Here is a 13900-nt window from a genome sequence, read left to right on the forward strand (position 1 = left end):
TGGGACCTCTGAGCATTAGTATGTGTCTTACCAGCCGCCCAATTGTATTTCTCTAGTAACTAACACACAAACCCAAATGCGCTCTCACCGGGATTATGCAGTCCTGTTCAGGGCATTGTGGCAGATGGTTCCTGGGTATCTCTAGTACTGGAAAGGCAACTGGACTTTCAAGTCTTTCCAAGTGTGAGCTCAGTGCAGTGATTTGCAGTCATGCTTTGGTCAGCATTCATCTCCAGTGGCTGAGTGTGGGGGTGACAGCCAAGTCTTGCTGAGGAGTTCATTGAGATTGCAAACTGAGGGCTGTGACTGCTCCCTGGGGGAAGAGCACATTATCTTCTGGGGATTACCTGACAGGCTTTTCCCTCAGGTTAATGATAACCCGAGTGCTTTGGGTGTATACATCCCAAACACTGGTGCTCTCAGGGCTTATTTTGCCTGAACAATGGGTGTCAGCTGCAGGTCAGGGTGTGAATTTTTCGGCCTGGGAAGCTAATTTTTTATGCCAACTCCTGTCTTGGGCTAGGCCAAGAATAGTTTACAGATTCAATGTCTGTATTTTACTCCTCTGCAGCCAAAGTCACTGTACTGCAGGTCTGGTGAGCTGCACGCTAGGCCATCGCTGAGCCCCGGAGAGAGGGAAGTGATTTCTGTCTCTTCCATTTCACATTTTTTCCCCCATGAAGAGAAATTAGAGCCTGTAGTAGCTTGTGTTTGAACAACTGGTCACAAAAGGTCACATTGCTTCCTGGCCCAGCTGTCAGATAGAGAAACTTCATCCCAGCGAGTAGAGACGGGCAGTTGTCCTGTGGGGGAGCAGGGGCAGAAGAGTCATTTTAAAGCCCTCATCACTGCTAAGATCTCAGCGTGTGAAGAAGTTTATTCAGGGGCATTTAGAAAGGGTTAATGATTAACCTTCCGGGTTATAAAATGTTTTACCCATCCAGTCTGCAACTGAACCACTAAGTGCCATTCACAAAGAGAGGAAGACAATTAAGCAGACCCATAAACGAGAGAGACATGCAAACCCTAGAGAGACAATATCCCACACTATTGTCTGTGTTCCCCCTTTCATCCTTAGACAAGGAGGAGGACGAGGGTTTTATTGCTTGGGAGATTGTCACAGCCATAGTGCAGCAAAGATGGACATGTTGGTGGAGAACCTTCCCGGAAGCATAAGCCTTGATCATTCTTATGTCTTATTAGCAAAGCCATAGAAAAGATCAAAACAAGGAAGCCAGGAGACCCCTTACAATAGGCTGGCTCCAAGAGCCACAGGATTTTAGAAAGACAGACATGCTTTCCCAGCGATGGGACAGGAACACTGCCTCATCCCAGAATTTTGCTCAACGAATGACAACTATAAGCCATCTTTCCAATGGCCATAATTTGATACAGTTTTGTTTTTAACCCATCCTAGTGTGGCTTGGGAACAAAGCTGGTGAAAGCTTTCCTAGGTGAGATGCACAGCAGAGAGCCTGTACTGTTAATGATGCCAGACAGGCCGGGTCTCCTGGGGCCCACTCACTGTTGCTTGGAATGGCCTGGCCTTCTTCGTAGTCATCTTTAGCAGGGTTCTTTCACTGCTCCTGCCTTTTCCTGTGAACCCACGTTCCTACGGGAGAGAGAGGAAAGACACAGAATGTCAGATCCTTCTTTGGTAGATGCTTTATGGAGCTCTTCCAGTTTCTGCTGATGTACCCCAATACCCACACTAGGTATGTGTGACAGTGAATGGGAATGGCTTATGTTAATGGGCTGGGAAAGTGATGTGCCTCACTTCACCACCACGCCTTCCTTCCAGCTCCAAAAGAAGCCTCCTCCCTCGTGTCCAAGTAGCCTCTCGGAGAGAGACAAAAGCCCTTTTACTCTCTGAAGCCGCCCCCTTGTTGGGGTCAGCAGACAATGCCAGGACTGTTCTGCAACCTCTGCTCCTCTAGATGGCAGCACCAGCACACGCATGAAAGAGCCGCTTCCTCGCAAGGCTGTGCAAAGACACTGAAGAGCAGCAAGGACACGAGAAAGACAACTGTGGCCTTACCAGAATCTCACTGCAGCCGATGGAGAATCTGGGTTTCTTTGCAAACCAGTGCCTGTGCAGGGGAGCAAATACCACAGCCAGGACAGCGCTGCTGAGCGAGGTTCCAGGAGGGCCCTGTGTCCCCCAGGGCAGCTTGTCCGAAATAAAAATATTAAGCTCTGTTGTCCAATGTCATTCCAGCCACCAGTGAACCTTCAGCCACACTCTGCCCGAAGCTCAGCTGGAGTTCAGTTCCCTTTTAAACAGGGAGGCAGACAGCCCCTTTCTTCTCTCCACTGTGCCATGGATACCAAGACGATGGGCGTGATGTAAGAACCCAGATAGAAGGCACACATGGGTCCAAGTGGACAGGCTCATTCCTTCATGCACTGCAAGCACGATGTGGAGTTTCTGAGCATTTACCTGTAATTCCAGTCACACCAGTGACTGTTTCCCCAGGTCCACCCTGCTGGCTTTCATAACTAAGGGCGGCAGGTGATTCTCCTCCATCTTGCACAAGGCTGCCATAAAACATAGGGGAGATCATCTGACCAGAAACTGGTGAGTCTGTCAGGCAGTCTAGGCACTGATCTGACATTGTTTTCCAGCTTGCTCCGGGAAGCTCCTACCATCGTGAGGCTGTGTCGACAGAGAACCCAGCCTTGAAAAATCACAACAAATGGGGAAATCTTTGTAAGAACAGACCTGCTAGTCTGCTCTCCATGTAGGCATAATTGCTTAAAAACCGTAAGTGTTCAGGTGTTACTCCAAACTCAGCTGTAGTCTGTGGAGGAGGGCAGGGAGGGGGGACTAGCTGGCTGAGCCCTGGACAGGGCATACATTCTCCTCAAGGGCACTGACTCACACATGGTCCAGGATGAGGGAAGTCATTACCATCAGCTGGCTGTTCAGCGATTTGTGTAAACGCAGTTTGGCTCACCAGTGCAGTTTTTAGTGAGCAGGTGTGTCCTTCATACAAACCTCAGGCATTACTGGTACTAGGGATTGTACTTGCTGGCAATTCCTGCAGAGCAATCAACAGATAGAAAGGGTTGAGTTAAGCTCCAGCTCTGGGGCAGGTAGATGCTGCTTGCTTGGTATCTGTTCTGGGGACTTCAGGTTCCGGTGCCTTTCCCCAGCACAAAGCCCGCCTGAGGGGAGACAAACACATTGAAGTTGGTACATCCAGCACTCAGCAATACAAGGAGCCATTCCCCACCCCCAGGCATGACAGTGATATTGAGAGGGGGAACATTGCAGCCGACTGCCCAGAAATTCTTACTGATGTAAACAAAATGCAGCTGGTTCTGTGGGTTTTGACATCACTCAGTTCTGTGTTGGGATGAGCATGCATGCCCCCTGGAGCAAATGAGAGCAGAAAGGGGCCCAGGACAGAGTTTTGATGATTTAAGGGTAGGAGTTTCCAAAAGTGGGAGTGCAAGTCCTAGGGAAAGTGAATGGGACTTCTGCTGTTCCTTTCCAAGTGTGGGGTTTTCAAGAGTACCTCAGGAGCAGGAATTGCTTCCCACTGTTGCACTGGGGCAGGGTTATGAGAATGCAGAAAACTCTGGCCTGCACCTGAAGAAACAGAAATGAAGTGACGTGACAATGTATATACCAAGGAGTAGGATGAATGGAGTGTAAACAATACGGAAGGAATTTTTATTCAGTCCTTTACAAAGAGAAACCCTCAAGTTGTCAAAAAAGAGCAAACTACAAATGAATCAGAAATACTGTGAATAAAATGCTCTAAACTTTATACTTAAGACAAATCCACTTAGACCAATAGAAAGAATTGTTGCAAAGCATCAACCTCACTGACAGAAAGGAGATCTTACAAATGCATAGTACACACAGAACAGTTTAAAGAAGTAGTTTGAGTTCCAATAAAAGTACCTTATTGGCATTTACAAAACATCAGTCATTATTGTGCAATAAAAAGACATTGTCTAGTTATCCCGAAGACCAGAGCAGCCTTTGTATTCTTTTTTTTTTCTCCAAAATTCAGTAAAAATCAGGACTGGCTCTCTGTGATACGGTGGCACAAAACCCATTCTTTTCAGAACATGGCCTTTTGACACTACAAATAGTTAAAAAGATACAGTACTACAAATTGTTAACAACCGCTTAAAGCCTCGTTCTCCCCTGGTTAGAGGTGAAACACAAAGAGGTCACTGACAGAATTATTAACAAATGACCAGCATCAATATTTTTAATCCTTAAAGGCACAACATCACTTTCTGGTGGGGGAATTTTATCAATAGGAACAAAACACCCACCCAGACGCTCTGTTTAATCCCTTGTTTCTAAGTTTGTGGTTCTTTTTTTTTTATTGCAATTGAAAAATGAATTAGTTAGAATGGTTCATTTAAACATTGAGCATTCCAAATTATAAGCATGCCTCACACCTGTCCCCTAGACACAGAGACTCTCGTCCCTCACTTAACAGGAGAAATCTCATTCTCTGGGACCCTTTTGGTAAGAGCTCAAGACTGAGTATTCTTTGCTTATGACAATTAAGGATTCAAACGTGACACTGAAACCGGCTGTGTTTCTTTAATGTTTCATTCATGGCTCTGAAGTTTAAGTGAAGTAATGGCAGGGTCTGGATTGTTCTTTTACGGTCAGGGTTAGATTTGTCAAAAAGAAACACACCTCAAGGCCAACAGAATTCAACGGGTGGCTCCAATTTCAAACAAGTTGAATTTTGGTTCCAAATGCATTTTCTTTTCAGTCTAGTGCAGTTGACAACACTTTATCAGTCTAATTTAAATCAGTCCATTTCAGGAAAATGTACTTGCATTCGTATGCTTCAGCCCATCGATGGCACCACACAACTGCTGCCTTGTCTGTTGACTCTTTCACTGCAAAAGGCAGCAGAGTTTTCTGGCGATCTGTTATAGACTATTTCTTGCAGCGGAGGAGGAGTCTCACGCAAAGCAGATAGTTTAGCCACATGCTTTCCCTGGAATTCCTTCCCCATCAGTGCTGATTAACAAGGTACCAGGGGCTACACAGCTGCAGTTCAGTACTCTCACCATGCAGTGAATTGGGGCAGCTAACGGCACCCTTTAAGGAACTGGTAACAATGGTACTTTGCACTCAAAAGCACTTTTTCTTGAGGGATCACAGCCCCGTGAAAATGGCAAATGTTACTAAACTGCCACCACATCTGAGGAAACCGAGGCACAGAGGAGTGGTGACACCTCAGACAAGTCACTTTTCCAATGAGCGGCAGAGCCATGAACAGGATGGAGTCCTGCCTCGCAGCCCCTCTAGACCCAACAGGCCTCTCTGTGTGGAACAGGAAGGTCACCAGAGAGATGCTTTCTATTTACCCTCACCCCAGGGCAATCGGTGCTGTTGGGAAAGGAAATGGCAGAGAACTACAGGGCAAGGCAGAGGCCCTGGTCACTGTCTTGTCAGCTCTGCTGAGCATGCTGCTGACACCCTTCAGTGCTCGCTTGCGAGCTCGCAAAATCTCACTTACTAGAAAATAAATAGCCAGGGCACAGTGTCCCGTCAAAAGTGCTACTGGTAAATTTTCTATGGCATATGTATATTTTCTGTTCTTAGACAGCTCCTGCTAGCATCGGGGAATTTTATCTGAGAGTGTAGCTGGTCTAACTCAAAGAAATGCAAGAGTACATGAAACCAATACATGCATGTTACCATATTTTACAGTATATATCAGGTTACATTCACACAAGCATAACATCACAGACCAGGGAGGGAATGTCCCTCTTTATGCAGCACATGGGGACTGCCCGTGGAATATGGCATGCAGCTTGGGGCATCCCCATTCCAGGAGGCTAAAACAAATTGGAGGGGATCAAGATAGAGGGGGCCCAGAGCATGATAGGTTCAGAGGGGCTGCTGACCTAACCAGAAACACTGAAAGAGCTAAGTATGAATAACTCAGCAAAGAGATCAGTAAGAGGGGCGGCAGGGAACAGCCACAGTGTAAGTACTTGACAGGGAGCAGTACCAGTGAGTCAAGAGGAGAGCATGAGTTTATCAAAGGGAAAGTTTAGGGTGGAAGTCAGGACAACTGTCCTAACGATGTTGATTGGACTCTGGAAGAGTCTCCCCAGGGAAAGAGGGTCAGCACTTCACCGGGAATGGTCCCTTGAAATGTGTGTTAAAGCTAAACAATCTGTTCCACTTTGTATTAACCTGTAACACTGGGAATACCTTTCCCAGACCTGCAGAAGAGCTCTTTGTGGCTTGAAAGGGTCTCTCTCACCAACAGAAGTGGGTCCAATAAAGGATATTAGCACACCAGCCTCGTCTCTCTAATATCTGGGGGCCAACACAGCTACACAACACTGCAAGCAGTAGGTTCTATAGTCAACTGTGAACTTTTGCAACAATGATTCTCCCTCTGTTATAGGGTGCTATTAAAAAAACACAATATTTATCCCTTCCAAGCCATCTGGAAATGTCTATCCTTGGGCTCACAATCAGAAATGACGACCAGCTATATGGCTTCTGCTCCGCAAATGCAGACCCCAGGGTAAAAATGTCCGCCTACTTCCTGATAACCCCTCTAGGAGAGAAGAGAATTATGAACATCCTGGCTGCCGGGCAGAAAGGCCACAACTCCTCTTAGCAACTCGATGTACAACTTGCCACTTCTGTCCCTGCCACCTGCAATGGCTGGTGGTAGCTCCAGGGAGCACCACATAAAAATGGCAGGGAAATCCCGATGGCTCTTACCTCTCCCCAGCCCTCTAAAACAGCCTTTGGGGGACTGATTCCTAAAGGTGTTTAAAATACACTGCAATCCGAAACTAGGTGTTACTTGTTCACAGAACTCACCATGCTCCAGGCTTCCTACTTCCTGTAGCAAGTCAGCGAGGATTGGGAGTCAAGACTGCGGGGCTGTCCTCCTGGACCTCCTCCCTATGCGATTTGGGGGCAAGATGCTTCCTGTCTCTGTGCCTCAGGGCTACAGAGCAGCACCAGGTTAGCTAAAGTGATGTAGTTAAACTGGTACAAAAGGCTATTTGGTTTAAGCCAGGCTTATCTCAGTTTAGCTGAAATTGACTAGGAAGAGGGTTAAACTAAACTGGAATAAGCTACTACTGAACTGAAATAAAAGGGTCCACACAAGCAGGTGCAGGGCAGGGGCCCAGTCCTTACATCAGAGCTCACCCAATCCCAGGGGAAGCCATGCTGCACCATAAGCAGTCTGGACACAGACAAGGACTCTATCTCCCCATCAGTAAAATGGCCCAATTCACGTCTGTTTGCAAAGCACTCTGGCTCCTTAGGAGCGAGTGATGTGCTAAGCACTGCCAGGGAGTGTGTGTCGCGCAAACACAGATTTCAAGAAGCCCATGCTGAGGGAAGCAACAGAGAAGAATTGAAACTCTTTGTAAGCCAGACGCTGTAACTCTCAGCCCAGCCTGCACCCAGGAGTTGAAGAAGAGAGGGGGGGTTACAGCGAGAGAAACAGGAGTAACAGCCTGGAGGGTGGAAGTCAGTTTGGTGGGTGGATTAACTGATGGCCAGAAATGTCTGTATCAGAGGTGCAAGCCAACTGGAAAAGGAAACAAGGTGAGAACCAGCAGAAAGCCAGCCTCTCCCCCTACTCTGCCATCCGCTGATGCACGTAACAGGAAAGGGTGCTACTGTAGCAGGTGCATTTTGGCTGTGATGGGAGGAGCAAACTAGACTCTGCATGGGCAACTCTCAGTATTTTCCAGGGCACTGGAGGGGCTTGGGGAAATAATCAATGAATGTTTCCGTTTTCTCTCTGCCTGTAATAGGGGTTTTTTCCTATTAGCCTAAATTGTATCCCAGTTATGAACTGCAGTGCAGGGCAGCGAAGCCTTCCACAGCTCTGCACTGGTTCCAGGAGCTAGCAGCCAGCTTGGCAGTGCAGGGACATATGCATTGCAAGCGTTGGCTACACAATCAGTGCAGAGTGGCCTGCCACTGTGGTACCCGTGTTCAAGTGGAAAAGTCAAAGCAGAGATCCATTGTCGAGGCTCGGTTCCCCTATTAACAGCGTTCGGACTGTGGCTGGGAAGGGAACAGAAATGGCGATGCCAGATCCATGCTTCTGATTGCTGCAGTTGGAGAAGAAGAGGCATGTGGGGGCGGAGGGGTATACCAGTCATCACCAGCTTTCTTTTTTTGCACTTCAAACATTGCTTGTTATAGTTTTAAGGACACAGAAATTAGCTCCACAGAGTGAACCTGCCACTTTACCTTTAGCTTGTGTCTGTATCAGCCATGAAACCACAGGGCACAAGTTAGCGGGATTTCACACCATGAACCCAAAGGAGCAGAGGCACCAATTCTCCAGTCTCATGCAGTTCCAGAGCAACAAGACCGAGATCTGAATGAACGCACAAGAGCAATGGAGCCTCGTGTGAGCCCGCGCAACACATGGATCCTCGGGCTGGGGCAGAACCCCGTGAGCAGTCTCACTCTAGGAGCTACGACTCTCAGCCTCGGCAGTGAGTTATGAAGATGCACTAAGCGAATCACAGCTCTGTCTATAGTAACCGGCCACTACAGAATCCAGAAAACTGGGCCCACTTCACTTAGCCTGTATTAAAGGTGGCCTCTGCTCTTGGTCCACTGGAGCCAGTGTCATGAGCTGAGCAGGTACCAATCTTCTCCTTCTTTTTCCCCTAGAGAAATCAGGTATAAAATTTAATTCACAGAATTTAGAAAAAATAATAATGAGGGTTGGAGTATTACAGAATACTGAGCCCCTTTCCCCTTGCCGGGCCCTGGGCTCTCTATGCTTCGCAGCTTAGTTCGAGGCTATTAGTTCCCTTCCCCTGTGCCAGACAGTGGACACACATGCACCCCACACGTGCTCAAAAAGCAGCACGTAGACATTCGTAAGGGTCACTACGTCTCCCCACTAGAGAGAGTCCTAGTAAAACAAAGGAGCTCACAGAAAGTCTCCACCCCCGGCCCCCCCCAAATTCTCTCGCTAATATTTCTCCAGGCAGAACACAGTGATCCTGACTCCTCCGCGTTAGCTGCATTGTAGCAGAGCAGCAGGTTAACAGAGATGCCATTGAAATGGAAATGTCACCTCTTCTTCCCTCCTGACCCACCTCTCTGTGGCTCACAGGCAGTGCGGAGAAAGGACACAAGAGAGACACTGGTTTTGTGGGCGATTAACTCAGCCTCTCGCTGGCGACAAAAGCTTTTCAGTGCCTGCATTCTGCCGAGTGTATCAATGTTCCCTGCTAAACACACCCCATTCTTCTGCCCTCAGAAAGGCCTTGCCCTCAAATGCCGGGGGGGGGGGGGGAGGGTGAGGCTGAGTTTGTCACCCCAGAGCAATCTCTGGCTGGGTCTTGTTTTTACTCACATCAATAAGGGGAAGAAGAAAACACCCTAATTTTTTCTAAATGTCAAAACGGAATGTGTTGGCTCGGCTCGGGAGGCCTGGAGCAGCCTGGACGCTTTGCGGCGGCCCAGACGCACAACACGCGGCAGCAACAGCAGCAGCCGAGTGTTTTCTTACCTGCCACATGCTGAGCCCCATGTTCCAGCGGACTGTTATCCACTACACTCGGGACTACCCCAGCGCGCAGCCTGCTCCCAGAACACGAACACGGGCCCGGTCGCACGGTTCAACCCCCTTTCCCCAGAGAGAGAGGGAGCCTGGTCCTGGATAAGCGACACACCCACACACCAGCCCCGCGCTATTAGGCACTGTCGTGTCAGGCTACCGTGCCTTGGAGATAAGGCTGCCTCGCCTGGCGAGCCAGCCGCTCTGACTAAAACGAGAAACACCCTTCTTCGTCTCTAACGGAAACACGAGCCCAGCTTTCCACCCCAGCCTGAAGAGGAGGGTACCGCGTGTTAGCGATCCCTGGAGGAGACATGCTGCCCGTGTTACAGCTACTAACAAACACCAGGAGAGACTGTGGGGCTCCGCTAAACCCCCACCAGCCTTTTGCAGGCAGCGCAATCCTGCTGCCCGGGATAAAGCAGAGCATTCGCTCTGGGCTGCAGCACCCGCGCTGATCCCCCCACCCCGGGCGCCCCTGCCCTCCGCACATGGAAAGGGTCTGGAAGGACTGTGCTGTGGCTTTGTCCACCTGAGTAGGAATTGCAAACATTTTTACACCGCCCTCAGATCAGACCTTCCTCTAGCAAGTCTCTCTGCCTCCCTTTTTTCATGCATGAGAACGACATCGGATTTCTTTGGTGCTTTGCCCAGCTCCCGTTACTAACCCAAGACCCCAGCTGTGACCGACGTCGGGAAAGCCGCAGAAAACCAGCACCCGCGGCAGAGATGGCGCTGGGCCCTAGGAGGCCGAGCCGATGGAGTCGGAATGAAATGTGATATACCCAGACGAAGCAGAAGGGGAGCTTAAAAAGCTAGTGGTGCTTCCTTTGCTCCCACCTTTCTGCAGATTTTCCTGCTCCCCCCAGGAGATGCTCAAACTCGTCCGAAATCCCCCTGACTCGGAGCAGCTGCTGCCTGCTGGGCGGCTGTCCAGTGCCTGGGCCTCCCCTCGTTCGAAGGGAGTTTGTCCCCTGCAGGGGTCTCTGTTTCCCCCAGGAAAGAGGCACCTGGGGTCCTCCTGGGCGCGCAGAGGCCTGGGCACAGTGAGGCTGCAGCCCTTCCCCTGCGCCGAGAACCTGCGCAGCACCTGAGGCTCCCGCTCAAAGTCGGTCAGAGGGAAGTTGGAGCGCACACTGGCCTGGGGCGGAAAAGCCTCAGGGAGGAGGGAGACGGAAGACGAGCGCATGGGGCTTTTCCTGGGGCTGGCCAGGGGGCTCTCGTCAATGAAGTTCACCACTTCCTCCTTGCTGAAGCACTTGTACAGGTCCTCGCGGGAGAGCGGCTTGAGTGAGATGACGCTCTCGGCAGACTTCCGGCGCTTGCGGTAGGGGAGCCGCTCCTCGTGGTAGGAGGTCAGGCTGCTCCTCCTCCGTGCATGCCGCGGGATGAGGAGGTGGGCCAGCCCGGCCGCGTCCTCGCCTGCCCCCCAGCGCTGGAGGTAGGCTGAAATCTGGCCCGTAGTCCAAATGTCCGTTTCATCGTGAGAATAACGCCTCAGAGGCGGGACCTAGAGAAGAGGGGAGAAAGCAACACCACGGGTCAGCCTTCCCCGCCTGGCCTGGGAGCTTCGTCGTCAGAGCTACGGAATCACATCAAACAAAACATTCACGGCATGTCAGTGACTTGCTGCTGGATACAAACAGATCAGAGAAAGTCCTGACTGCCTGGTGCTCCTGCCGGAGGCCTGGGCAAGCTGGACGCAGCTGAGGGCCAAGCAGTGCTCTCAGCAAGTCTCAGCGCAGAGACGCGTTGAGCATCTATGGTGCTTCCTCAAGAATTTTCCATGCGGGTGGCACAGGGAGGGTCTAACCCCTGGGGAGAGGTTCCAAAGGGTCCCCAGAGCTGCCGCCAGTGCCCTGCTGGTGGCACCATGACTGAAGCTAAGGCTGAGAAGAACATCCCGTTCGAAAGCCACGTGCTTCCAGCTGACCCCTGCTGAGTCACTGTGCTATGGCGTGATCTCCCACGCTGCACAGGGGCGGGATGGCGCGATGGACAGGACACTGGACAGGGACTCAAGAAACCTGGGCTCTGCTCCTGGCTCCAATGCTAGCTCTCTGTTTGACCTGGGGCAAAATGCTTCTCCTCTCTGGTCTGCGTTCCCCTCCCACCCTGGGTCTGTTGGGATGATACGTTCTTTGGGGCTGTGTGTGAACAGTGCCTGGCCCAGTGGGTACAGGTCTCAGATGGACTACTGCAGTGCAAATGAATAACTGATTGCTGGGAAATAGAGAAAGTGGAAACAGAACAGGCGCACACAAGAGCAGTGAACCCGTCTGCCCAACTTCTTGTATTCGCAGCTGCTCCAATTTTAAGTAAGCCTGTAAAGTTTTAGGACTCAACACAGGTTCGGGGTGTCGCTGCTACCGCAAAGTGATTCTGAGGGAATGATGCTGACGTCTGTCGGTTCCACCGGGTCTCAGAAGCAGGCAGTAAAATACAGAGCAAGTCGATTACACACAGCCTTTTGTAGGACCCTCTCTCAAGCTGTTTTGCATGCAATAAAAGACAGTCTAGAGGTGTGTCATTTGGACAAGGCCTCATCTTGCCCAATGTACTTTGCTGTTTTAAAGGCAGAGTCTGGAATCACAGCAAATCTGCTGTGGACAGATTCAGAGTGTGCTGTACCCTGGTGGTGTGAGCTCCATTTCAGAAAAGTCAGGAGCATGCCACAAGGGGAGCTCCAGCCAGCTGTTCTTGGGCCGAGACCCCGAAGTGTGCGCAGCCTGATTGGTGCAAGCAACGTCCAAAAGTTAATTTGACATTTACAAGGAAACTCCACATATCCTTCAAAATTGGACGAGCAGAGTGAATTGACGTACTCCAGGCTGAACTCCTGACCAACATTAAACCTTTTCTTACAAGTGATTGTGTGGAGCAGCCGGAGTGCAATGGGACAGCTGTGAAAATCGGTCATGCCCTAGCAAATCCTGACTGATTTTCCACCAATCAGAATGTGACACATTCTGGCAGGTTTGTAATTAATGTTTATAAAAACTTCCAATAAATGAATTATTACTTGTCAATTGTTTAATTCCTCAGGGCTGCCCTTCTTCGGTGTGGTCAGCACTATAATCAAGTATACTAAAAAAAAATACAAACAGAATAAAGTGGGGGAGGGGAGGTTTGCATCTTACAAGGTCTCGGATCAATGCGAGAGCATACAACAGCAAAGCAGCCTAAGCAAAGGTCAAGCAAGGTCTCACCTAGGGGTCAGCGAGCCAAGGGACAGTTACTTTGCCCAGGGACTTTAAACGGCTCCAGTAAAGGCCAGTCCATCTTTTATAAAGTTACTTTGCTCGCTTTCACCTGTCTCCTGCTCATCCTTTGCTGCGCTGCCTTCACCCACTAACTTTCCACCGAAATCCATGGACTGGTAAGACGTGCTCATCAACACAGCACTCACTGGGCTCTTCCTGGCTGTGCCTGGGACACAGGGCAGGCAAGCCAGTGCTCTCTGTCGGGACACTCGATAGCAGGCAAGGTACATTCCCAAACCGGACAGACATGGACTGTCCAACAGGAGTGAGCTGAATGTGCCTGGACACACCTGCCAGCACTGCAGGCCCCCATTGCACCTGAAATGCTGAGCCACAGCCAAGCGATTCGCACTTTTTTTTATTGCTTTGTAGGCACTTTCTCTTTCCAAGAGCATGTCCCAAGACTGCTCGGAGGGGAAGGCTGCTGCCCATCCCGGAGCCCATTACCTGCAGATACTGCATTTTGTTCTCCTGCACCGATCGCACAGGGTACACCTGAGGGATTCCTCTCTCTAGTGCTGAGAAGTCGTACTTGGCAATGTGCTCCAGCGCTAAGATGTCCCCGCCGTAGTTATAGTCGTAAGGCCTCTCATACATCAGGTCGGTGTGAATTGCACCATCCAGGCTCGTCTCTGCAAGGGGTTGGTGTCAGAATTAGTTTGGAACAGAAATTAGCACGTGCAATTGAGACCCAGGAGGGAGACGTGGTGCTCTGGTGGGCAGAGCTCTGCTAGCGGGGTCTAGGCAGGAGATTCTCCAGCGATACCCAGGGGGCTACGTCATCGACTGTTCTTAGCCCGAGGAGCCAGGGTCGCTGGTTCGCTCAGGGAAAAATTAAAATGAATTTCCAGCCCAATCCCACGTGCCTCTCCTGGAGGGACAGAGATGAGGCTGAGGGAAGGGACTCACGCCCCAGGGCTGCACACGGGATGGGCTTTAGAGGGCAGCAGGACTGCACGGAGACACTCGTGACTGCAGAGCCCGGCAGCTACAGCGGCGAAGGATGGGGTGGTTTCAGAACATGCATCACTAAGGAGCGCCCATTCAGGGATGGGTACAGTGCCCCACTAG

At 50.3% G+C, this 13900-nt stretch overlaps 1 protein-coding gene across 2 annotated transcripts in view; it reads right to left on the minus strand.

The window, feature by feature from the left end:
* Positions 1 to 3674: 3674 nt before the first annotated feature.
* The window catches only part of GPR153 (G protein-coupled receptor 153), a 45458-nt gene continuing 35232 nt past the window's right edge, over positions 3675 to 13900 (minus strand). The window contains exons 5-7 of one of the 2 annotated variants that reach the window (XR_012155513.1): positions 13277 to 13461; positions 10235 to 11076; positions 3675 to 8664 (exon numbers count right to left, since the gene is read on the minus strand). Coding sequence is in view for 1 of the 2 variants with exons in the window: in XM_073316249.1 (XP_073172350.1) it covers positions 10309 to 11076; positions 13277 to 13461 (953 nt within the window). In the remaining variant the exon portion in view is untranslated. Of the gene's footprint in view, positions 11077 to 13276; positions 13462 to 13900 lie in introns of both variants that reach the window. The other variant, XM_073316249.1, reaches the window with a different exon arrangement.

The sequence above is a fragment of the Lepidochelys kempii genome, chromosome 18 (assembly GCF_965140265.1).
Source record: "Lepidochelys kempii isolate rLepKem1 chromosome 18, rLepKem1.hap2, whole genome shotgun sequence".
In the NCBI taxonomy this organism is placed as follows: Eukaryota; Metazoa; Chordata; order Testudines; family Cheloniidae; genus Lepidochelys; species Lepidochelys kempii.